Raw genomic sequence first — 11,911 nt, 5'->3', positions numbered from 1 at the left:
TATTGCCACTACTCCCCATGAAAAAGAACAATGATAACTCGTTAATATATAACCAATACAGGACATCTTGTAAAACTAATTTAAAAGTTTGAACGAATTTGGAAATAATCTACAAAAATGATGATGATGATGATGATTACTGTTATTATCATTATTTTTATTATATATATAATTATAATAATTATTATTATTAATATTATTACTATTATATATCTGTAGATGGTAAGTGTGCTGACGGTGCTGAGTCGGATGATTTATTAATTTATATTCACTTTGTAAATATTAGATTTTTTAAACGAATAAAAATGTTTAAAAATCCATATACTTTATTTCTTTCTCTCTCTCTCTCTCTCTCTCTCTCTCTCTCTCTCTCTCTCTCTCTCTCTCTCTCTCTCTCTCTCTCTCTTTTTCATTTCTATCCACCAATCAAAATAATAACGTAATTGTCCTCTCACATTTCTTTTTCATACTCTCGGCATTAACTCGTGATCCAAAAAGAAAAGGTTTACTTTTACAATAACACTTGCAATCATAATGTGAAAGATCAAATCAGTCATTAAAAATGATCGAATTTTCGATGCAATTGAAAAGCCTCACTAAATTACTGATCGTTACTCATCAATGACACTATCTGTTACTGAACTAATTGATTTCATTACGAAATCAAATGAAATTGATTATATAATATTATTATCAAAAAATTTTTATAAAAAGTTATTCAAAAAAAAAAAAAAAAAAGAGTAATAATATTAATTTCACAGATGAAAAAATATGACACAAAAAAAAAAAAAAAAAAAAGAAAAAAGTAACGTGCCTGAGAGAGCTGACATATAATAATAATTATATAATGATTACAGATAGATAGGTAGAAAAAAAATTATTACAAATTATCAACGTAAAAATATTAATTATATGAAGTTATTTAATTAGTAGATAAATGTATAGATATCCATTTAGAAAATTAATATATATACATGTAAATTAAATTAATATATAAACATTAAAAAAATAATTATTAATAATTATTATTATCTATTGGAAAAAGAAGTTAACAAAAATTACAAATATACGATTTGAATTATTTTAAATTATTTTTAATTAAGTGATATCAAATCAATTGATATATAATAATTTGTCGAAATAGTGTTGATTTCACGTTATTTAATACGCTATTAATAATCTTTCTTATCGACGATCAACGTTCGCAAGATCATAAATAAAGCAAAGTACATTTGGTAATCTCAAAGCTTGTATCAAAGATAAATGTACTGTAATGGAGAAAGAGATAAGATCGTCTTGTTATCCTCAGCTCTGCTTCAACAGAAGATGCTGCCTCTGTGACTTTCGACGCAAGAATGATACTCATGTATAATCGTTCGATATAAACGAAGGAAAAAATTGGAGATCAAAAAGTATATAAACAGCATATAAGAGAAATCTATATATATTTGTACGTATATATATATATATGTGTGTGTATGTGTTTGTGTGTGTGTAGATATACATATAAATGTATACATGCAAATCCTATATAGAGATTTATCGTCAACTAATTTCTTGTCCAACGAATGGAAATGTTTCGTCGTTGCATTTTAAAGTAGGACTTTTAAAGTTATAACAGCTTTATATTTCGATGTAAGTACTATGTATATTACACGACAAAGCCGGCTTTAAAGAAGGATACGAACTGGAGAGTTGTCGGATTATATTCAATATCCGGTTTATGGAGAATAAGAAAACGGAATAAGGATGACTCGTTCGATTTCACATGCTCGTCGATATAACAACGTTATATGGATATGTTTTTTACAAAGTTATTCCAATCATTTTAACAATTATTTTTCACTATTCCTTATATATATATATATGCATACACACACACATTTTTTAATAACTTATTATATATACATATTTTTAATAATTGATATAATTAAATTATATAATTTTATTCTATAAACATATAAATTTAATATACGATTCTTTTTTGATTTTTATTCAGTATCGAGTCTAAAAGAAAACGATAAAAAAATAAAAAGAAACAAAAGTAATAGAATTAAAAAGTGAAAAATACGTAAACTTATTTAAATTTCTTTACACGATCAAACAACAAAGAGATGGTGACGTTTTCTTAAAAAGAAAAAAGAAAAAAAAAAAAAAAAAGAAAAGAAAAAGAAAAAAATACAAAGAAAAGTAAAAGACAGTACTTTCACGAAAAACGATGAATGCGATCGGTGCATTTGCGATTAACATTAAACGAACGCCATAAGAATATTTATTTAGTTCGAAATACGACCGAAGAAAAAATATTTTTTTAGGCCGAGGCAGAATAATAATACCAAAAAAGAGAAAAAAAAAAAAACAAAAAGAAACAAAAAGAAAAAAAAAAGAGATAAAAAAAAGAAGAAGAAAGAAAAAAAAATAAAGAGAGGAGGAGAAAAAAAGAGAAGAGGTTTTATGCTGTGGGCACAGCGGCAATTCGAAGATCCTGTATTACGAGAACATACCGATTACACAACGAAGGACAACCAGTTTTCTGGGCGTTAACTTAGCTCCTACATACAAAGCCTTCCCGTTCGCATTTGCTTTACTTTCGGTTTCGGTGACCACACACATATAAAAGAACGAAAGAAAGAAAAAGATAAAAAAAAAAAAAAAATACGAAAAGAGACGAAGAGCCAATAACAAAGAGAATGAACAGTAGTTGACAGAATGAGGATGATGGTCGATTCTATAAAAGGATCTTATTTTTCACGCATCGAATGATAATCAACCATGAAATGAATTTTGATACTACATAAACAAAAAATAATGTAAAATGTGTGTGTGTGTTAAAAGACGATGATAGTGTTATTTTTTTCTCTATAAAGGATCAAAATTCATATCATGATTCCGGATCCAAACATTAAGGGCATGTTATTGAAGTCATTTAGAATTGAAGTTGTTTAATAAATATATGCCCGTAAATGCTTCCCTAATAAGAACTACAACCACTTATAACTGATATAAAATATTTTTAAGAAGAGATATTTTATTTAACTTGTTTATTTAAAAATCCATTACAAGTTGTTCAAAATTTATATGCAGATTTAATACAAAGTCTTGCCTTGCGTAAAAGTGATCTATGTAATAACTTGTTCCAACATGCCATGAGAATTTCTTATTTGCATTGCCGTATTTATAATTCTATTTATAAGTTCTACTATTAGACTAAATTATTAATTTTATATAGCCCCATAAGAATGTAATCCAAGGACCAAAAAAACGCTTTAAATACCTTTTTTTCTTTCCCTTATCTCATATTCTAATTAATTTTCAATGATTATAATTCTGTTAGGAAGCAATCATGAATATATATTTATTAAACAATTTCAATTCTAAATAATTTCAATAAGAGACATTCTGTGCATATATTTACACACACACACACACACACACACACACACACACACACATACATACATACACACATATACATCAAAGAAAAATATATATAGCATATGTTTTATATATGTTTTATATATGTACATCTAATCAAAAATTTATATACTTCTTACAAAAAAATATAAATAAAAACTAAATTAATTCACATTACTTAAATGAATAAAGAAAAATCTTATAATAAATTAATTAAATTAATTAAAAATAATTTCTTATTTTATTTCATCCAACATTCTAACATGTGTATATATATATATATATATATATATATATATATATATATGTGTGTGTTGAAATAGATCAGTGTAATAACGAAGGATGCTAAAATATTTCTTATGGATCTAAGATTTAAAACGCTTTCGATGTTAATAATTAATGAAAAGAGACTTCATTAAGATCAGTAATCAATCATAATAGATTTCTAATATGAAAGTACTTTGGTAATCGAAGGACAATAAACATGTCGATTAAAAATAATATTAAAAACAAAAGAAAGTTTTCGTACCTTCTAATCCTAATTCTTTTTTTTCCCTTCTATCGTCTGATCATGATATAATCTTAAATTTCTTCTTTCTTCATTTTCCTCTTCTTCTTCTTCCATTACGTAGTCGAACCATCAATTTCAAAAGAACACTTACAAATAACATCGAATTAAATTTGACCTAGAGAAGATCTTTGTTACTGTAATCATAAAACAATCACACCGCGTCGCGGTATTATTTAAGAACAAATCGTAAGAAATTAAGAAAATTTTCTTTCATTTCTATCAACCTTAAAAAAAATAAATATGAATGATTAAAAATATTAAAAATATAAAATCATGAAGACTGAACATAAATTCGAATAAAATTTTCTTTTATTTTCTAATAACCTTTAAAACAAATACAAATAATAATAACAAAGAAGTTATCAAGATAAATAAAAAAAATTAATACAATTTTCTTTCCTTTCTATAAACTTTAAAAACGAATTCAACTAATTAAATATAAATACGAATAAATAATTTTTATTCGTTTCTATTAACCTTAAAAATAAATCGTACAAATAAAAAAAAAACATATCCGATTTCGTTCTAATTTCAACTAACCTAAGAAATAACGTAGATAAACTAAAAAACAAAAAAAAAAAAAGGAAGTAAAGTAAATTTGCAAGCAAAAAGATTTAACCGTTCGTATCGAATGCGAGCACGAGAGTGAAAGGTGATTTCTTCATGAGACGAAAATTGAAGTGTAAGTCTTCGCGCGATTACAAGTTCCGATTGGTGTTTCCAAATGCATCCCACGAATGATCGTGCTCGAATAACGTGATCGGAATCCATTAACTTACATTGATCGATATCTCTAGCAATCTTGAAGTCATATTATTACGTATATTAACTATATTTATAACGCTTTATCTTTCGTATACTTATCGTTTCGTAACGCATAATGCTTACAAACGATCGAATAAAACAAAAAGATATCTCGACGACGTATATATCAATAAACGATTGACATTTCCATGAAATAAAATGTGATATTATGAAAGTAAACTCATTAAGCCAATGTCAAGGTCAAGAACTCGATTTTGATAACTCCATATCCTATATGAAAATGAAATCTTTTTCAATTTTCATTAAATTTCTTTCTCACGAATATATAAATTATCGCCTTCGCAATTTTTATGAGAGATAATAAAAACGAATTTTTCGAAGGAACTCGACCTACATAAGCCAGACGTAAAAAAATATGCATATATGCATATAAAAAATATATTCGCAATTGAATTTACATTTTTATTCTCGTTAGACGAACGAAATGTTTTAACTTTCCAATAAATATTTATGTGTATATATATAATAAATGTATTTATGTACGATATGTCCTTTATTGTCATAGTCAACCAAAGCGATCCAGACGCAACCTCAAAAATTTTCACGTATTACTTATCACTTCTAGATATTATCACGATATATATTATTATATATTATATACTTATATTACTATATATTATATACTTATATAGAAAAAGAATTCGTGATAAATAATAGGAATAGAATTTGTCGAATAAACGAATTTTGAGGTTATGAAGGAAAATTATGTAAATTGAAAATATTCAATTATTTTATTAATTACTCCTTTTTTATGAAATATAAGATCAAGATCGTTTACTTTCAGTTGAAAGATCTATGTATTTGTGCTTCCACCGATAAATTGTTAGATAAGACAGAGATTGCCTGAAAATATTACGAAAGCTGACGATCACGACGAACAAGGTGAAGATCGATTTCTCGATTGGCGAACTTTCAATGACGATAGATCAACTTCAATCGATCCTTTCTCGTCTTTGTTTTTCTCGAAAAACGAATAAGAGAGGCTCGTCCAATTGCGAACATCTCTTCCTTTCACCAACTTAATAGGCGTGGTTTCAATATTTAGTTTCATTACAATCGAAATTCTATCGTCAGAAGGTCAAGGACACGATCCAATTTAACGAATACAAATATACTAAAAATATTTGAAAATAATACATAATTTCCTTTTCTTTTTGTTTTCGGGCTGCTTCACTGCTCACAAAATCGACCTAATTTATTTTAAAGATAAAAAGAACCGGTTTTTTACTTTCATATTAGTGAGTATAGGTTATTTGTGCTTATATACTGATATTCAGATAACATCGATATAAGTTACATAATCTTTATATCCGATTTATATGTAAGTATATAAATAAATACGAATAAAAGAATATATCATTCAGTTATGAATTTGAAGTAAATAAATCGTCACTATTTTTTTTTTTTTTTTATGAAATTTTCATAGATTTAATCTATTAAGTAGAAGTAAGAAAAAAAAAAAAAAGGATTTTTTTTTTTTATTTAGATACACGTGTAGACATTAAATATCAATATTTATAATTCGTTTCTGTATTATGTAACCGAATTACCGGCATTTTTTTACGAAACATTCAAAAATTTAGTACAATTAGACAAAAGCAAAAAAAAAAGAAAAAAAGAACGAAAATGAAAAAAAAATAAAATAAGGATCCTTTTCACTTTTTAAGGACAAAGAATGAAGAATATTTCGTTAGTATTCTGAAATTTACACGAGCATCCAAAGCCATCGAGAGTTGAATTTCAATGAATCAACAAAGAGAAGGCATCGACCTAGTCGAATTCTGGCAGTTTTCACTTTCAGACAATCCGTTGTCAATTCTCTTTGGTATATTGGGTTACCAATACGTACTCTCTGGTAATCTTTAAACTAGAATAGAGAAGGTGCGACGTGAGAAGGAAGATGTGGCGTAATCGTTCGAATATGTAAAAATCAGATGACGTCTGCTACTTTTTTCTTCCTTTCTTTATTCTTTTTTTTTCCCCCCCTTTTTAACTGCCAAGTCCTCGTATCCTAGGAACACCTCAGGAGAAATTTTGCTTAATGAACGTTAAAGTCACGTGATACTATCCACAATGATAATCAGATGGATTAGAAAGTGGCTCGTTTCTTCTTTCGTGAATTATTTAAATAAAAAACAAAAGAAAAAATCGTAAAATATAGAATATATTTTATTAATAGAGATTATCTAATTAGGAGTTTTATTAATAGGGTTAAACGACTTCAGCAATGAAAAGTTAACGATACGAATGAGTCTTGATAAAAAAAGATTGATTTTTTGAAAAATGTTTGCTTGTTCATGTACGAGCTTATGCGGACAGTTGAAATATTGATGGAAAGTAAAAAGAAAAAAAAAAAAAAAAAAAAAAAAAATATTGCTTGAAAAAAATGTTTTCTTATCGTGTAACATATCTTCCGCAAAGACTCTCAGACTTTTGAAATATTGTTGGAAAGTAAAAAAAAGATTTGCTTGAAAAATGTTTTCTTTACCCTGCATGAATTTTCTTCTTTTTCGTTGTTTTTCTTTTTTTTTTTTTTTTTTTTTCAGGAACGTAAAGAAGTACCGATCATTTTGAATGTCCGTGGACTAATTAAAAGTTACGAAAGTTGATCGTATTCATCATCGAGAATGACACTAACGTGATATCGCGATGAAGGTGGTTTCACGAATATGCTTCAAGTAGAAACGACCCAATTCTCGTTGGACCTGTGGGCCTCGTAAACGTGAAAGATGTGGGGTGGGGTCTAGTGGCAGGGGGAGGGGGCAGGGCTGGTAAACTGCCTTCATCTTTTTTCGTTGGGAGGGGCCCATCGGTACCACCACGTGGACATATAAGCACGGCTGGATAGCATCGATGGCACACAGTCACTTACAACCCTTTGCTTGCTTCGTGCATCACGAGACAGCGAAGATTTAAACTTGACTTGAGTCTAAGCCAATTTCGGAAGGTGATTGAAATAATTTCATTAAAAAATTCCGTTAGATCATTTCTTATTATCATTTATATTCAAATTACGTAAAAATATTGTAGCAATTGTTTTCAAATATTTTTTATAACATGTTACCGAAGGAAAATTTTTTATTTGTCAAACAATATGTCTGATGATAGTTATTATATAGTATTATTTAATTTTATATTATAATTACTATATCTTGTGTCTTTGGGAGAAAAGTTAAAGAACATTTTGTATCAAGTTATTCTTTTCCTAAAGAATATTATCCTAAATCATAGTCTAGATCTTCAAGGAAAGAGTAAAGTGAAAAAAAAAGTGAATAATTATCGAGAGTGTGATTTGAATTTCAGAATGCAACTATTCTTGGTGGCTGCAGCATTGCTGCAAGTTGGTCTCTGCGGTCATGTGGCTATTAGGATGCCATATTTAAACCCTGCTGGTGTAACATACATTAACAACGTCCCAGAGGAATCATCCCTTGCTTATGCAACTGCTTATCAAACTCAGCAACACTTTGGAGCTCCATTGCAGTACGCTGCACCCTTGCAATACGCTCAAGCTGCAATTCCAGCGAAGGTTGAAGCACATCACGTTGGATATGCTGCAGCACAAGTACCAGCTGTCGCTGCTGTTCCTTATGTCAAACATGTACCAACTGTATCTCACGTTCCCGTCACCAGGATTGAAGCACAACCAGCTGTATTTGAAAAACAACTTGATGTCATCAAGCCTGCTGTTTCCACGCGTAAAGTAGAGGTCAGAGTGAAAAAAAATTGTTTTTCTTTTTTAAATAAGTTTTCTTTTTTCAAATAAAATATAAATATTATAAAAGTTAAAACGTTTCAAATAGAGTATACACATCATTGGTCTAACTAAAAACTAACTATAAATTAATAATTTTAATAATCTAAAACATAAAACAAAAATATTTCAAATAAGCTATACTTATCATTGATTTAACTAAATTTCATCTAATAATCCTAATAATGTAAAATATAATACAAAAGAGAAAATAAATTATTTTAAATAAGATTGTTTTAATATAGGTACGTCGACCGGCTATTCAGAAACAATTTTATGATATCGAAGAACGTGTAATCATCAGGCCAGCTGGTTCAGCAGTGGTAGAACTTGACGAACCAACATCAAAATCACAAAAAGGACCTGCCGTTATCCAACCTTTGGCTTATGATTCCATCCATGCACCAATCCAAATACCAGCACTTACTCATTCGGTTAGCCCAGCTCCTCTCTTCATTCCCTCTTCAACCCCAGCACCAGCAATAGCATCTTCTACTGCTTCTTCGATCTCTGAGGAAGAATCTGTTGTAGTAGACAATCCTGAATTCCGTAACGCGAACTCTGCACAAAATGAACAACGTCTCTTCTCTTCTGCTGACCTATCTCAGGTGTTTATTCATAATACTTTTTTTATCGCTTCTAAGATGTTAAATTAACTTTGATTTTTATCGGAATACTTCTTTTTGATTTAGACCAGAGCTCAACCTCAAGTAATCACTCGTTCAAACGGAGCACCATTGGAAGAAAACTCTCCATTCATTGCTCATGACCCATCCCCATCTGTTGTTCCTAGTCAAAGATTAAATGCTGAAGAAAATAAATCCAATCAGAACAGACTGATCGAGCTTCTCACGGCACGTGGTAGTATTTCTGAGGTAATTACTGTCATCTTTAATATACTTCTTTCATTTGTTTACATCAGGAAATCAACTTCAGACAAGCGAAAACATTTTTTTTCAATGAATCAAATGAAAAAATATCATTGATCATTCTAGGTTGGATTCGATCGTACAGGAGATATCAGCAGACAGAACATTGAAGCAGGACACATACGTGCACGCGTTTTGTCCGCAACTCCAGCACCTGATAACGCGGAACCAACCGATCAACGTGTCTCCACCAGACGTGTCGTAGTTAGCAGACCAATCGAAACTCTTCAAGAAGTCGATGTTGTTGAGCCAGCAACGAAACTCGAAAGAGTATCTATTCAGCAACCAACTCTAATTAAAACTGCTCATTTGGATCACGTTCAGGTTCATGGTTCTGTACCAGTCGTTGGAAAAGCCTATGCACCAGCTGTAGCGCATGCAGCTGTTCCTGTTTATCAGAAAACTATTTCACCTGCTTACGAGTATTATCATTGATTAAAATCTATCCAAACTCGGCCGAATTTCATAAGCTTGGAAAAAGATTCGTATATATAAATATTTTTTACGATCTTTTTCTGAACTTATCGAAATAATCATGATACGCTTATATAAATCCAGTGGAAATCTTGGCTGATCGTTTATTCGAAAAGTCTGCAAGAATTCCAAATGACTATTTGTCATTATGACTGATTACAAAATTCTATTCCGTGGAGATGACGTTTACTGTTGTATAAAAAACCTAGCCATTAAAGTTGTGATTAATAATGATCTACATCTTTTTTGTACTTTCATAAATGAACAAGTTGAGTGTATACACACACACATACACACGCACACGCACACATTATCACAAATGAAAATAAAAAATATAGAAATTAAAATTCTTATGTCTTTTATGACCCTTGCCGTTTTCTTATATCATGATCTATATCAAATTTCCTAACATTATCCAATTTAATTAAATAATTAAAAGATAATCATGTAAGGTACGACATTCTACTTCATAATGAAAAATAATATACGTCTTAATATATGAACAGGCGAACGAAGGACGCTTAAAATCTAAAAATAAAACCTTGAATAATTCTCTGAATGAAAAAAAGTTTATAATGATTTGATCATTCATTAACGATCATGTCATCAATGAACGATTAGAAGGGATGCTTTAAAAGGATACTTGAATAATACAAATAATTATCGAGATTTTTTTTTAGATCCTCCATATAAATCCTTTATCGAAATATGATATTTCTGAAGATTATTAAAAACGACTTGACCAATGTGGACAACTTCCTGAATCAGTGAATCAATTCTGACAAGGGCAACTGCTCTGTCGGTTAGTTTCTGCCTGTAAGGTCGCAACATTGACCCGAATACCACGAGAATATCCATTCTCTCCTTACCTTCGATTAACGACGAGTTGAAAATTGCGAAGCTTTCATGGAAATCTAAATTATGAGAAATATCCTAGTATGAAGTAAGAAATAAAAAAGGAAAAAAGAAAAAAGAAAATCAAAGATATAATCTAAACTTAATTAAATAAAAAGATATTTCCAATTTGATCGTTTAAATTAATGAATTTTTTAATTAGATCGACTAGCTTGACTCAAAATGATCGATTAGTTATCACGAAGAATCAACGAATTCTAATGTTTTCCTAATAAACACGAAGGATGATAGAATTTCCTTTTCACCAAATTTTTGCTTGCATTATATCGTACGGTCACGTTCGATTTAATGCGTAACTTTCATTCACGAACGAAATCGGTATCGTAACAAACGGGCGTGCCGGATACACCCATGGAATTCGGATATTCTGATGTAAAAAGTGAAACTAGAATGAGAAATATCCAAAAGACACCCACACACACACATATATATATATATATGTGTGTATGCAAGGCTTCTTTTATTTTTAGCTTTGTATTAAGATTTTCGAATAATACAAAAGATAATAAAGAAAATAAGATATTTTTAAATAAAATGATTGATATTTGTTAAATAAAGAGAATTGTTTATTTATCTAATATATTGAAAATATTAAACATGATAAATAATAAGAATAAATATAAATAAAATAAATAACAAAAATAAATAAACAATATGAAATAATTATGTATTAATTATTTTAATCATATTCTGTTATTAATCATATAATTCTCTAATTAATATCAGATTATCATATATTAAACATTTTAATCATATTGATTTCTTATTTATTATTTATTTAAATATAAAATATTGGAATTTATATATATTAACAAAGTTAATATTATAAATAAAAAGAACAAACACAAAGAGCATTCAATTTTCTTCGTACGTAGATCATCCTATAGATCTAAAATTTAATCGACTCGATCGTAAGTCACGTGATTCAAAGCCCGCACGTAATACAAAGATAAGTACAAAGATTAATAAATTTTACGATATGATAAATAGAAACAACCGATGTAATGTAACATCCGGTTGCACGTTTAT

The 11,911-nt window shown here is 29.0% G+C and overlaps 1 protein-coding gene and 1 long non-coding RNA gene across 3 annotated transcripts in view; one reads left to right on the top strand and one right to left on the bottom strand.

Annotated features, from left to right (window-relative positions):
• Positions 1-5,054, bottom strand: part of LOC124951128 — a 64,442-nt gene extending 59,388 nt beyond the window's left edge. For both annotated transcript variants that reach the window (XR_007101525.1, XR_007101526.1), the window contains exons 1-2: positions 4,526-5,054; positions 3,944-4,119 (exon numbers count right to left, since the gene is read on the bottom strand). This is a non-coding gene — a long non-coding RNA (uncharacterized LOC124951128). The remainder of the gene's footprint in view (positions 1-3,943; positions 4,120-4,525) is intronic.
• A 2,504-nt stretch (positions 5,055-7,558) lies between these two features.
• LOC124951110 lies at positions 7,559-10,308 on the top strand. The gene is made up of 5 exons (XM_047498923.1): positions 7,559-7,757; positions 8,114-8,519; positions 8,810-9,172; positions 9,257-9,439; positions 9,560-10,308. The coding sequence occupies exons 2-5, from the start codon at positions 8,115-8,117 to the stop codon at positions 9,926-9,928; spliced, it is 1,320 nt and encodes a 439-aa protein (XP_047354879.1). The 5' UTR covers positions 7,559-7,757; position 8,114; the 3' UTR covers positions 9,929-10,308.
• The last annotated feature ends 1,603 nt before the right edge of the window (positions 10,309-11,911 follow it).

Source organism: Vespa velutina, chromosome 8 (genome assembly GCF_912470025.1).
Source record: "Vespa velutina chromosome 8, iVesVel2.1, whole genome shotgun sequence".
NCBI classification, from domain to species: Eukaryota; Metazoa; Arthropoda; class Insecta; order Hymenoptera; family Vespidae; genus Vespa; species Vespa velutina.
Note: the sequence above shows the minus strand (reverse complement) of the source record. Positions and strands in the feature narration are given on the sequence as shown.